The 13,794-nt window shown below is 30.2% G+C and overlaps 2 protein-coding genes across 3 annotated transcripts; one reads left to right on the forward strand and one right to left on the reverse strand.

Moving 5' to 3' along the window:
- Positions 1 to 149: 149 nt before the first annotated feature.
- On the forward strand, positions 150 to 4,063 carry LOC123264200. The gene is made up of 5 exons (XM_044727370.1): positions 150 to 242; positions 319 to 2,366; positions 2,445 to 2,549; positions 2,998 to 3,053; positions 3,138 to 4,063. Exons 1-5 carry the CDS (start codon positions 231 to 233, stop codon positions 3,989 to 3,991), a joined length of 3,075 nt encoding a protein of 1,024 aa, XP_044583305.1. The 5' UTR covers positions 150 to 230; the 3' UTR covers positions 3,992 to 4,063.
- Positions 4,064 to 6,050: 1,987 nt separating this feature from the next.
- LOC123264198 lies at positions 6,051 to 13,711 on the reverse strand. Of its 2 annotated transcripts, none has more exons than XM_044727368.1 (14): positions 13,430 to 13,711; positions 10,838 to 12,178; positions 9,987 to 10,410; positions 9,753 to 9,922; positions 9,558 to 9,677; positions 8,994 to 9,165; positions 8,588 to 8,929; positions 8,331 to 8,516; positions 8,102 to 8,249; positions 7,708 to 7,873; positions 7,390 to 7,599; positions 7,053 to 7,293; positions 6,854 to 6,973; positions 6,051 to 6,736 (listed from the first exon to the last, which is right to left on the reverse strand). In XM_044727368.1, exons 1-14 carry the CDS (start codon positions 13,518 to 13,520, stop codon positions 6,430 to 6,432), a joined length of 4,038 nt encoding a protein of 1,345 aa, XP_044583303.1. In that variant the 5' UTR covers positions 13,521 to 13,711; the 3' UTR covers positions 6,051 to 6,429. The 2 variants fall into 2 exon arrangements, with proteins under 2 accessions (XP_044583303.1, XP_044583301.1); XM_044727366.1 differs by having other exon boundaries at positions 6,052 to 6,736; positions 7,693 to 7,873.
- Between the last annotated feature and the right edge of the window lie 83 nt (positions 13,712 to 13,794).

Here is a 13,794-nt window from a genome sequence, read left to right on the forward strand (position 1 = left end):
TGTTTGTCAACCTCGGCTTCGCCTCGGCCGACAATTACATGTGATCTGAGACATTTCTTACTTTACTTCCCTAGGTGTGTAATATACTATTCTAATAAATCTATAACTAGAATTATACAAGTGGTTAAAACAAAAATTAATTTTTTCAGGATAATTTTGTGTTGATCAAAGGAAATTATTGCAGTTGATATTTTAAATATATTTAATTGAGAAGATTCAAATAAAATAAAATGTTTAACCCGGTGAGTAGATTTAACATTTGTCTATTCATTACTTGTTAAAATAAATTATAATTTTTCATAAATAATTTATCAACAGGAATTATATTCACTGATACAGAAAAAAAGTGGGATGTATTTAGCATCTTCATTATATGATGGATTGGAAGATAATAATCTGAACCAAGTAAAAGCATTATTAAAAGAAAAAGATGCAGATCCTAATATTTTAATTCCATCTTATGGTATTTCGCCATTTCACCTGGTGATTGGTAATGAATCAGAAGCATTTGCTGAAGAGGTTACCAAACTTTTTTTACGTCATGGCGGAGATCCGAACGTCAGGTCGATTGATGGAATGACTCCAGTTCACATTGCTGCAGCCTGGGGACGTGTGCGAGTATTAGAATTATTACTCGCCAATGGTGGTGATCCATTGTGCGTAGATGATGAAAATCATACTCCATTTCACTACGCACTAGAAGGCTCGTTCTATGAAGCCGTTTCTGTTTTGGCTAAATTTTCTTGCAAAACTCAAGATGATTATTACGATGATGATGAAGATAGTAATAGTGATAATGATAAGCCCAAGGTTCAAATTACACTGGAAAAAATTTTTATCAATAACGGTAATGTTGTAGCCGAGTATGTGCCATCGGACATTGATTTTACGAATCATACTGTTGATGAAAAAAAACAAAATACCAAAAACTTTAATGATTTATCCAGCTATAAATCAGATGGCTCATCTAGTTACAATTTACCTGATAATTTTTCTGTACAAAAAGCATATTCTTATACAACTAACAATGATTCCTTTGATGATCTTCCAAATGATAATATAACATTTCGTCGACGTCCACGAGCAAATCGTAATGATTGCAATAATAAAAATGCTATATCTCCAATACTACCTGATGATATCGTCTCTGAATTAAAGTCCGGGTTTATTAAAGATGAGCGGAAATTAGTTAAAAATATAATAAAAAGACTATCCGATTCATTCGAGAAAACTACGGGCTCGTGGGCTAATAAAAAATTAAACGATGAAATGAAAAATAAACACACAAAAAAATTCGTAAGCTTACTTCCACAGCAAAAAATATTTAAAAATAACTTACAATTTATGAATAAAAAACAATCAAAGACATTGGTCGATACGTCGATTATCAGCAAATCACCTAATTTTCATATTAATATCAACAGAAATTATAATAATAAATTTAATAGATCGAACTCGTTGGAGAGTGAAAGTTTGATGAATCAAATGTCTTCGAGCCAATCATCTAGCAGTTCAAGTACTAAAAGTGCCAGTTCAACGCCGAGAAAAAAGACTGAACAAGTGCAATGTAAGTTTAAGGAAAAAAAATGTTTGAATAACAATATTAATAGGAATTCATTAAATCTGAGTTACAATGAGGGAGATTATGTGTCTTCTTTTTCGATAAATAATGAATACAAGTCAGAAATTGATGATAGCTACTTTTTAAAAAATATTATTAGAAATTTAAATGATTCTTTTGAAGATGATTATGATAAAGAAAATTCAGAATTAATAAATAGCGACATTTTAATGAATAATAGAGGTTTAAAGTTGAATGGAGATAATAAAAAAAAATTGGAGGAGAAAACAAAACCTAGGTCATTCAAAGGATCTCATCTACTTCTTCCGTCGAAAAATTTAAAAGAGAATACAAGAGATAGGAATGTTGACAAACACAGCAATAAAGAAGAAATAAAACAAAATAAAGAATTGAATATTTCTTTCCATGATAAAATAAAATCTATTCTTGAAAGTCCAGGATCTTCTACACCAACGTCGAATTATTTATCTGTAAGATCAGAGCTGAGTGACCAGGAGGAACTCGATCTACTCTATGAAATAAATAGTATTTGCAAAGGCAATAAAACACCGCCTGCATCAATTTCTAAAGGATACGACGAATCTTGGGCTACCGATGAGTCAACAGCATTATCCGATGATTTTACGAATTCCTTGTTAATTTATAAACCATCTATTGACACAAGTTATGAGTGCGAAAGTTCAGTCCAAAGCCAAAAAGATAGTTCTAATAATCAATTAAAAGTTGAAGATAAAACGCAAAGCAGCGATACTGATACTTATGAAACTCCTCTCCGATCTTTTAGGTTTGTAAATAATTTCAAGTAATTAATTTTTATCAATAATTTATTATATAGATGATTAATAAAGTTATTTATTTGCAGTTCTTCAACGAGCAATGATTCGTTTGTTACTGTCGAAGAGCAGTACCATTACGTTGATCCTGAAAGAAAGAAAGCTTTCTTAGAACGTCGACTATGTGTTATACCGTAAGTAATTTTATAAAACTACTTTTTAATTCGAACATAAAAATATCAAATATATTTATATATTTTTATTCATCAGCCGGTCCTTACGATTGCAGCTTTATATTTCTCTCCTAGACAAAGAAGAGTATTGAAAAAAAAAAAGCTCTGTTTCATAATATATTTTTTAATTATCTATTTTGTAACAAAGCGTTTTTTTCGAAATTCTCATTTGTTTAAAAGAAAAACATAAAACTGCAATAGCTTTATAATCATGAGTGCAACAAGGATAGTACTGTTTCTTGCAGTGAATGCGACGTGAGAAAAAGGGGGGATCGGCTGTTATTAACTTTATATTGCATATTGTTATTACTCACAATGTTTGATATCTATTTAAAGTACTTACTTCCACGTATGACAAGTGATAACGATTATTAGTCGCAGCCATTTTACTATATTTTTTACATTGCAGAAAACTCGACGAACCTGTTGAACATATTAGCGAATCTAGTTACTTAGAAGAAATGTGTAAGTATTTTTTATTAAAATAAAAACTTTAACAGATTTTTTTATTTAAATTCATTAATTAATCGTAATATATTATTATTTTAGCTGAAAACAATGAAAGTGGCCCTTTAAGAATCGTGCATAAACCAGTACAAGATAAACAAATACTCGCTAATTGTGATCTTCGGAACCGTTTAATAACGTTGGGAGAACAACCTGGGCCTATAACATCAACAACTTACCACGTGTATTTAAAACGACTTACTAAATTAGAAAAAAATGTTGATTTAAATGCTCGTATGCAAGAGCTGTCACTCAAGCAAGAAATTAGACTTTCTCCAGCGGCAAAAAATAGATTATTCGACCCTTGGGCGTGCAATCTCCAGCCTTTCCAAGATCTCGAAGATCGAGTGTTCAAAGAATTCGAAACACCGAAACCTAATCGAAGATATCGTGGAGGTATCTCAAAATCATATTTCAACTACATTCTCCTAGATCCACGAATTACAAACAATCTACCACGAAATGGTCGTTCTTTATCATCCGGACAACGCTGGAATATATTTCTAAAAGCTATTTTTTACATTGGCAAAGGCAAAGCGTCGCGACCAGCAGCTCATCTGTATGATGCATTTGACTTCTGGTTCAAAAATAAGTCTGATGAACCTTGTAATAAAATTCAAAAAATTCTTGACATCTGGCGGGACTCAAAAGGTGTTATTTGTCTTCACGTTTATATGAATCGTATGCAAGAAGAAGCTTTTACCCGTGAGGCAGCTATGATTGACGCTATTGGTCTTGACAAATTGACTAATTGTGTTCGTGGAAATTATTATGGTATAATTACAACAATGAACAATTTGGATAAAATTGGTATCGGTAATTATTTGCTCTATAAAGCTATGGAAATTTTTATGTACGAAGGTGAGCGACAGCTATTTCCTCAAAGTATTACATAGACATAATATTTTTTTAATTATTTTAGTAAAAATATAAATTTTTTATGTGATTTGAACAAAAATATTTCATTAAATATATCTATAATAATTCTATAATTGCAAGAAATTTTTGCATAATTACAAATATAAATAACGTTTTTTTAGATATTATAAATTGTTATATAAATGTAATGAGTGTATTTTTAATTCAAGTTATAAATATTTTAATGGAATATTAATTTAAAGATATAAATATAATAATTTTAATTTAAAATTTATAGATATGTAAAAGTGCAATGATAAATATTTTTGTGTAATTTTTATAGCAGCTTATGATACTCATAATAATAATTGTTTATAATTGACCTTGTCGTTTGATAAAAAATAAAAAAAGATTATGTTAAAATAATAAACACATTCATTTTTAAATAGTATAATTATAATCTATATAAAAATCTTACAGAGTGAATTAAATTTATAGGTAAGGTCTGTCTGGAACAGTTTTCTTGGCTTTCTTATCTCTTGCGCGAGGGAACCATCTATGTTTTGTTGTATAAGTCATTTTAGCCAACTCTTCTACTATGACTAATCGTGGTTTTTCTCGGCTGAACATCTTCATAGCTTCTTCTTCAGATGTATTTAACACTGATTTCGGAGTCTGTTTAGCTTTGGGGATCGGTTTTGAACATTCGTAAGGAAAATCGACCTCTGGATGCCAACAAATAGCCATGTCATTTTTAAATATTACCAGTTCATCCGGTTTATTACTGTAATTCCGTACATTACAATAATTTCTTAATGATCGGAATAATGATTGCCGGAATATCATCTGAAACAATAAGTAAATTATTAACTACTTAGACTTATTAGAAATACTCTAAATAAAAATTGACATTTTGTAGATTAGTAATTTTATCAAGTGCTCTATTGATCTAATCACATTATTCAATTTAATAATTATGCAATTATTTAATTATTTTAACGAAATCAAATTATCACACCTTTAAATAATGGATTTCACTTTTGTTTTATGTTTAACAATTGCTGTTTTAAGGTTATGTGCAACACATCATGAGGTAGTGTTTGATAATAACATATAGAAATATTAAAGGAAGTGATATTATCTCAGGATAGTAAATTATCAATACACAATAAGGTAAATAAAAATAACATCAACAAAAAATTTTAAATAAATAAATATGACACTGAAATTAGCAAACACAACAATTTTTTTTTTATTTTTACAGAAAAGTAAACACTAGGTCTAGAAAATTATTATAAAAAAATTGCAATGCTAATTTTTTAGAGCATTTAGAGCCTAGTAAAGATGGAATTTAATAAATTTTTTTTGTTATAATTTATCTGTTATTTAAAAAATTTTTATAATTATTAGATGTCTCTCAATTTCAGTGTCACAAATAAATAAATAAATAAATAACACTTCCGCTTTGTTGTTTTCGGTTTAAAATGATTTTTTATTCATAAAAGCTTAGCTTTAATGTCGAACTGACAACCCTTGCGACCCTGGGCACACGGTTTTTGTTCAGTTTGGCTACCGTTTGTTCGCCGTTTATTCACCGTTTATCAACGGATTATCAACATTTCATAAACCGTTTATTTGTGCCATTGGTTAACGGTAACTAAACGGAGAACACACGGTTCATAAACGGTGTTTAAGCGGTGGTTTGACGGTTAAAAAACGGTTCATAAACGATGGTTTGATGGTTATAAAAAAACGCTTCATAAACGGTTTATAAACAGTTAAAAAACAGTGAGTAAGCGGTGAAAAAAACAATAAATAAATGGTAATTAATCGATATAGATCATTTAAATGAAAAAATTTTCTACATGGTAAAAAAAATTTTTCTGAATCAAAACGAAAGTTAAATCGTTGAAAAGTCATTGATCAAACAAAATTGAACAACAGTTATAAATTTGAATTAAAAGTCATAATTTTCAAAGTAAATATAACATGAACAGAATTATTAAAAAAAAAAAATTTGTGATTATTTTTTTGTAATAATCATTCCAACTCTTTTTAGTAGTTTAATCTATTAAAATAATACTTATATGGAAAGAAAAAAAAGTTTTTGAATATACATTAACTAAAAAAGAAATCCAACGATCGTTATAAATGCTTTACCTGGATAAATTAAAAAACTTTAGCTTCAACAGTTTTCATTAGCTATAGAAATTATTTTTTCTATCACATTAAATTATAATACTCCCTCATTTTTAAAATATTAAACTGTCACCCGTCATACTTAATAAAATATTCATTAGATCGTTTTATGCCTTGAGCACCTGTAAGAGTATACTTTGTTATTCAACTTGAGAGTGTAAATATACTTTTTTTAGTAAGTTTATCGTATAAAAGTTCTGTTCGATCGTTAGCGTGAAAGCTAAAATACGAAAAAGATACGAAATAGATATAAAAAAATTAATGTCATAGAATGATATTAATGAAAGCATTTAACAAAAGCACGATTGCACTCATTATGTTGAGTTACTAAAGTTGCGGATGGTACATCATCTTTGAGAATGATCAAAGCCAAGCCATTTAAGTTTATAGTATAATATAGAGCTTCGTGTATAGTCTGCGGGGGTGGATATGCACTACGAGATTCCTCGTCCAGAAGCACACCACCGGAGTATCCCATCGTTGTGCATATTATTGAAGCTTGTCGGTCAGAATTGATTGGATGAGGGAAGCATTCGTCAAACCAGACTCCAAGTTGGCGTTTCAACACCCTTCCTGCGGCAAAGCTGTCAATTTTCAATAAAAAATTAATTAATTAAAATAATTAATATAAAAATATTCTATTTGAAATTTTGTAAATATCAATATTTAACAAATTAACAAGAAAATTCGAAAATACTTACGTGTCATCAGCACTTTGTACCATCCTGCAGAAAAACTCGTCTTCTCCGTGAAGACAATCTTTTTGTCCGTCACACACAAAGTCATAAGGAATACACTGTTTTTCTCCATTAGCCATAGTACTGAAAATCATCGAGAAATGATATTTGTTTATTTAAGTTTTTCTCATCAATTAAATTCAGTATTTTTCTCATTACAAACCTGTTAGAACATTCGTAGTGGTCATTGGAACAGCCACAATACTCCTGAACTTCATCAGATTTGTCGAAACAGTCTCGAACCTTATTACATAGACGATGTGGTGATGTTAGACGAAGGTAATCTCTGCAACTGCAGCCCAATGGTTCATCACTGCCGTCTCCGCAATCGGCGTAGCCATCACAAAACAAATCTTTCGATATGCAGTCACCATTTTCGCATCTTAACTGGCGAATAGAGCATCCTAGAAAATAAAGAATTATTAATTGACATTATATTATTTATCAAAAAAATTGAATGTGATTTAAAAAATCATAAAAAGTTAAGTGCTTATGATTACTTATGCCACACAAAGGATTATTAGGTTCATCGTCCACTAAATCATTGCAGTAGGCTTTTTTCCTGAGGCAGTTGTCTTCATTTTCATCGGATCCATCTCGGCAATCTTGGATACCGTCACAAATTCTTTCAAATGGAATACATTTACCTTCAGTACATTTCATACCATCAGTATCGCACTGCGCATTTGGAAGTTTGAAGTTATTTTCATCTAAAACAGATTTTTTTTTATAAAATTATATTAAAGTTACTTATAGTAAGAAGCTTTACTGTTATTTTAGTATTAATAAAGCAACATATTTACTGATTGCTGTCTTACCCATGATTATTGTTAAATGAGGAAGCATTTCGTCGATCCCGATAAGTCCCTGGGGGTTCTCGAATTCACAAAGAATGTCTCTTTCATGGAAAACAGCTGCTGGATACCACCCACGAGGATTGTGGCATGATATAAATCCACTCCATTTTTCCATGGTTCCATTTTTCTAATTTGAAAATAAAAATATTTCATTAAAAGAACTATTAAAATAACACTCCAAGTATTTTGCAAGAATTAAAAAAAAAAAATTTTTAATTTACACTTGTAAATACTCAATTCTTCGCAATGATAAAATTTTTCTTTTTAAAATCAATTGAATATTTTTAATACAAAAAATAAGTGTCTAAATTTTGAAACACTTCAAGTTTGTTTAATTTTAAAAATATATTCTTACAGGGCACCAATTTCTCAATAAGTCTCTGAAACATCTTTTGCATAATGGGCAATCTTCAACAACTCCTTCAAATCCTACAGACTTCTTCACCAACTTCTTATTGACTCCTGTAGCTTGGCAATAATCTCCTTCTGAAGCAGCTAATGGCCTGCAAAATAAATAATAAATACTAAGTTATCTTTTAATATTATAAATTTAATTTTCGTTAAATAAAAACTAAAATGTTTACCTATTATTGATAAATATTGGTTTGATGTAACGAGTTACAGGTAATTTATCAAAGTGCAGTAAACTGGTGTGAAATTGGTCAAGGTTCTCGATGTGATTCACCATCCTAGTTTGCTGATGAGGTCCGTCTACATATTGATGAGGCATCGACAACCCTGCTATAATGGCAGTGATATTTTTGTCGAGGCTATATCAGTGAAAATTTTAGTACCAATTTTCTAGAGCTCAAATTGATGCGTTCAAGAATGTTAGACTTACTTGATATCATTTGTACAGTGTGTAGAAGTCATAGCCCATTCGGTGTTTAATAACAACGCAGGGCAATAGTATTTACCGTCCACGAAAATGGCCGGTTCCCACGGTAATAAATATGTTTCATTATTAGTCAAGTTGCTTTTGTATAAGTAATCATATACGGGTTTGTTAAAATTCATTGAGCAGTCTACGTAAAGAGCGTGACACATCACAGCACCAGAATCTTTTCGTAAAATATTTTTAAGAACTTCTCTGCGGTTGAAAGTTATTGAACTGATTTCTGAGCTTGGATAGACTTCCAATATTTTTTCGTCAACATAGTGGAAACTAGCTGATTCGTGTTTGCTAGTAAAAACAAAGCAAATCATTAAAAATTTTTGAAAATTATTTTAGTGACTATTTAACTTACTAGAAGCCAACCGCGCTACAGTAATTATCGGCTGTCTTTTCTAAGTCTGTTGTATTGTCAAAACACAAAATACTCCAAATATTGTCCCTGTTGATTGATACAATTCCATTTTTCTTCAGTGTTGTTGAACCTTCTAAATCTAATTCGATGCGGTTTCCATTTGTTAATGCATCTGAAACATTAAATATTCATCACAATTAACTTTCAACATTATCAAATATAGTTCAATAATAGTAATAAAAAATTCAACAAATGTCAATTTAACTATAATGTGAAATAGAGTGTTAATAATTTGATGAATTTTTGTTTGATAATTTTGATTTTTATGTTTTTATTTTTTTCTTGAAATCTTTGACAGTTTCTTAAGAATATAAATAATACAATTAACTATCACGATTTAAGTTTTCTATAAATATTTATAAAAATTACATTATTCATCATCACATTTTTCCTTAGCAATGAATGTTTGATAATTAAAATATTTATTTTTGTTTATGTGTTAAATAAGTTTTGATTTAATTTACCGATATTTTATTTATAACTTTCATACATTATATAACTTACAGCAGTCCTTTTCATCGTCATGTAATGGACAGTCCGTCTTTCCATTGCATTTCTTCTCCGCAGGAATGAAAACAGCACTTCGAGGACAGAGATAAGTGTCCTGGCTATTACTCCTATCACCTAAAAATAATAGAAAAATATTGTATTTTATTATTTCATAAATTTAACAAAAAAAAAATGAAATGTTAATTTTACTGCAATAGAGTTCGTCGCTTTTATCCGCACAGTCGATACGTCCGTCACAAATCGATAGAGGGTGTTTGATGGTCAAAATATCAACACACCTACAATTAAGTTCATCTGTTCCGTCTTCACAGTCCAATTTTTTGTCGCATCTAAAAAGCCTCGAAATAACTTGAGTTATACTGAAAAACAAAACCCAGAATAAATATCCCTATTTCTTGAATGTTTCCTAACTTAGAAACTTACTTTGAGCAAATAAAATCATTGTCGTTTTCAATCAATTTCCATGTGTCATTAGAAGCTTTAGTTGGTACGTCTTCTTTATGTATTCTTGCGTCGATCTCCAGGATATTATTGTCATAATCATATCTGCTGCTAGTGCTTTCTAACATTTCATTTACTGCGTCTCCTGTGTCATCCGTGACATTTTCGTTATTTCTCAAAATTGTATTGAGGTCTATCTCATTCTGGTCACTTAAGCTGATTTCATTTGGATAAATCGAAGTTACAGTTCTATATGAATTTTCACTATCAATTGGCTTTTCAGCTGCCTTTGGACTGTTAAAATTTTTGACCGCTACTTCCTCGAAAACCTCACCTGGAGTAGCTTCATCACTCTTGCTGACAAATGCTTCGGTTGTCTGTTCGGCACTTTTATAAAAGTAGTATTCTATATGGAAGAAAAACGAACAAATAAGTAATAATAAAATATTTAAATATAAGTAATAAAGTTTTAATAATTAGTTTCACGCAAAATCTATCTAGATCTGTCTAATAATATGCAGTGCAAGTAAGGTAAAAGACCCAGTTATTAACACTGGCCTAGTTGTTTGACACTTGCAATTTTATTCTAATTAAAAAAATTAAATGTTCTCAAATAAACCAATTTTCTTAAAATTTATAATTCAGAAATTATATTTATTAATTTATTAGAGTTGTTTTGTCTTTTTTAATTAAAATAAAATAACAAGTGTCAATAACTAGGCCAGTGTCAGTAACTGGGTCTTTTACCTTATTGTAAATAGGAAATTTCCGTTTCCTCTATTAGTGGAAACAATTAATTGTAAAATACAACCAGATTAAAAAATGACAATTACCTCGATTTTTTAACTCGATTCTTGGATCATTGTCCTTGTTTTCCTGTTTACCAGAATCACGATATCCAGATTTTTCTTGAAAATCATAGGGTAGAATATGAGAACATATAACTGGTTGATTAACTGTACTGTGACCTTCAAGATTTTCTACAGGTTCACTAGATCCGAAAAACTGTGGACAAGGCTGAGGGATTTTTGATGAAATAAACGGGTTGTAACTTCCAAAATTTGGACCCGAGTTGGCTGGATTCCATGATAAATTACGAGAAACCGACGGGAGGGAATCGATAGTTGCTGATTCAGGAGCCTGGACTTGTTGACCTGAGACTTGATTGAAAAAACATACAGAAGGCCAATAACATATGAAAGGTGACACAGAATTGCTGTCCTTCGCCGACTTTGATGATAAGCTAGTCGATTCTCGTGATTGCATTCCTTGGTTAGTCTCTCCTTTTAATGAAGAAAACTGTGATGTTTTTAAAATCGAAGGGTCCTTAGTAATTACATCACTGTAATTCTGCTTGATATTATTCTTGTTTTTGGTGTCACGAGTCATCATTCTATCTACCACTTTCAAACCTGAATCGAAGTTAAGATTCGAATTTTTATCAGGTCTAGCAATACTATGATTATTTTGAGAATGAAGATTTTGAAATTGGTAATTGAAATTATTATTATAATAAGGAACACGATAAGAAATCGGATTGTTTTTAAGATTCGGGATATAAAAATTTGGTTGATTATTAGAATACATATTTTTTAAAGTATTAGGACTACCATAAGCTTCAGGAGCAGTGTAAAGATTTTGATAATTATTGTTGTTAGTAGCAGGATTATTTTTAGAGCTTGGGTTACTGTAGTAAGCTGGCATATAATAGCTATAATTATAAGAAATAACATTTTCGGGAGCGGTCAAGTCAGCGGGATACAAACTTGTTGGGAATGGGATCGGGGTATCCTGCTCATACTGAGAACACTGGAGACACTTCATCAAGCCTCCTGTACTTAGATCAAGAGGCTGGAATCTCCAAATCACATTCTTGATGTTAGCTAATGCGATTTCGGCTGCTTGCACATTAGATCTGATTAAATAGATCATATAAAAACATTTTTCACGAAGTTGGTAGCAATCACTTAATAAAGAATTTTCTCCGATAACTTGACGTTTTTCATTTTTTTTTCCTTTAACAACATTTTGTTTTAGCTGTGTTGAATCTCTGTTTGCATTCTGGTTGAATCGATCAATTGAATAGGAATACAGCCGAGTTTTTTTCTGTAGCTCTTGCAGAATATCGCGAAGATGTTGACGTTCATCCAAGATACGCCGACTTCTTCTTGGACCTAGAAGATTTTTAAATAAATTAAAGGAATTTTGAAAATTAATTTTTTTCAGTAATTATTTGGGAGTGAGGATCACATTCTTTCTGGTCATAGAATCATTATTAAATTTTTATACTTATTCACTTATTTTTTTTTTTTAATTTATCAAAAATGAAATAACTTAAAAAAAAATTTTTTTGTTGAATTTTTTGAATTAAAAAAAAATTTTGGGAAAATTATTAAAATTTTTAAATAAATAAAAAATATCAAGTTACTGCTATTATTTGGATGAATTATTTATTTATTTATTTATTTAGATCCTAGAGTTAACTCCATGGGTTATTTTAATATAATTTATAAATTTATAAAACACAGCATTTACAGACATTAATCATCGCTCATACAAATTATCATCATATCCCATCTCCTCATCTAGTCTACTCAACTCTTGATTTAAGGTAGTTAGGCCCAAAAAGCAAAAATTCAAGAAATCTCCCAAACTCCGTATAGAAGTAGTTAAATACATAATACACACGCTGTTAAAATTTAGAGACGATTTACCACGTCTAACCGAAGATAATTGCAATTGAAAATGACATTTTTACACAGGCGGTATGGGAAAAGAGAGAGAAAACCGCGAGTTTTATTATTTTTGTATTGAAGAAATTTTAAGAATTTCACGAAAAACTAACATTACTTAGATTAATACATGTATAATTACCCTACAAAATTCTGGAATTCCCTACCACATAGTTTTTGAGAAATCATTGATAAACTAGTAAATTAAACAAATAAAGTCATGCGTGGAAGTAAGTGAGCAATAGCCCGTAAGAGAGGCAACACTAGCGCGTGACGAAGACAGCAGTAGCATAAACTATAGGTTGGGAAAGAACTACCTTAATAGATATAAAGTACATTTTTCTTTAAATTCGCCAAAAGTAGATAAAGAAGTTATCTCAAATGGCAGCGAATTCCAAAAATTACAACCAAGAAATGATCGCTGATATGTCGTAGTTCTAGCAAATGGTACTTTAAGAGTATTTGTCTTCCCCATATCACGCCGAGAAGCAACATTTGGCCTAAGATCAAGCTGATCGCCAAACAACCCCGGCCGCATGAGACACAATGCTTTATAAAACTCACAATTATATAATTTGTTTTTCAGTAAGCATTCAATTTTTTTTCAACACTCAGAGGTTCAAAACAATTTGATCGCTTATAACTAAAACACCCACTTCTAAAAAATTATCATTTAATTGATTATATTTTTACCTTTGTTAGAGTCACATAGCGAGTAACTAGATAGTATTAAAAATGATAACAGCACTACAAAGATACTTGAAAATGAAAATGATTTCGACATTTTTTTTTTTAATAACTTACTTTGTTAAATTTCACAAAATAAATTCATTCTTTATTAGTTGTTATCACGATTGAAACTCGAGTAATAATGATAGAAATATTAGCGAATTTTTTTGCCCAGGCATAAGCTAAAGACAGAGTGTCAGCAAATTATGGACAACTTGAGTAAAAATTATTTTACTTTTTGATATATTATACATATCTTCGAGTTGAAGATATATGCCGACGCGTAAATATTTTAATAAAGTATAAAGGCGCAAAAAATACTCGAATTT

This window comes from Cotesia glomerata, linkage group LG4 (genome assembly GCF_020080835.1).
Source record: "Cotesia glomerata isolate CgM1 linkage group LG4, MPM_Cglom_v2.3, whole genome shotgun sequence".
In the NCBI taxonomy this organism is placed as follows: Eukaryota; Metazoa; Arthropoda; class Insecta; order Hymenoptera; family Braconidae; genus Cotesia; species Cotesia glomerata.

Excerpts from the sequence above, each read along its gene's own strand:
- LOC123264200 (XM_044727370.1), top strand. Across the intron at positions 2,367-2,444 it reads ACTCCTCTCCGATCTTTTAG|TTCTTCAACGAGCAATGATT; the intron begins GTTTGTAAATAA and ends ATTTATTTGCAG. Across the intron at positions 3,054-3,137 it reads TAGTTACTTAGAAGAAATGT|CTGAAAACAATGAAAGTGGC; the intron begins GTAAGTATTTTT and ends TTATTATTTTAG.
- LOC123264198 (XM_044727366.1), bottom strand. The coding sequence starts at position 13,520 with ATGTCGAAATCATTTTCATTTTCAAGTATCTTTGTAGTGCTGTTATCA. Across the intron at positions 10,411-10,837 it reads AATCGAGTTAAAAAATCGAG|AATACTACTTTTATAAAAGT; the intron begins GTAATTGTCATT and ends TCTTCCATATAG. Across the intron at positions 7,294-7,389 it reads TAATCCTTTGTGTGGCATAA|GATGCTCTATTCGCCAGTTA; the intron begins GTAATCATAAGC and ends TTTATTTTCTAG.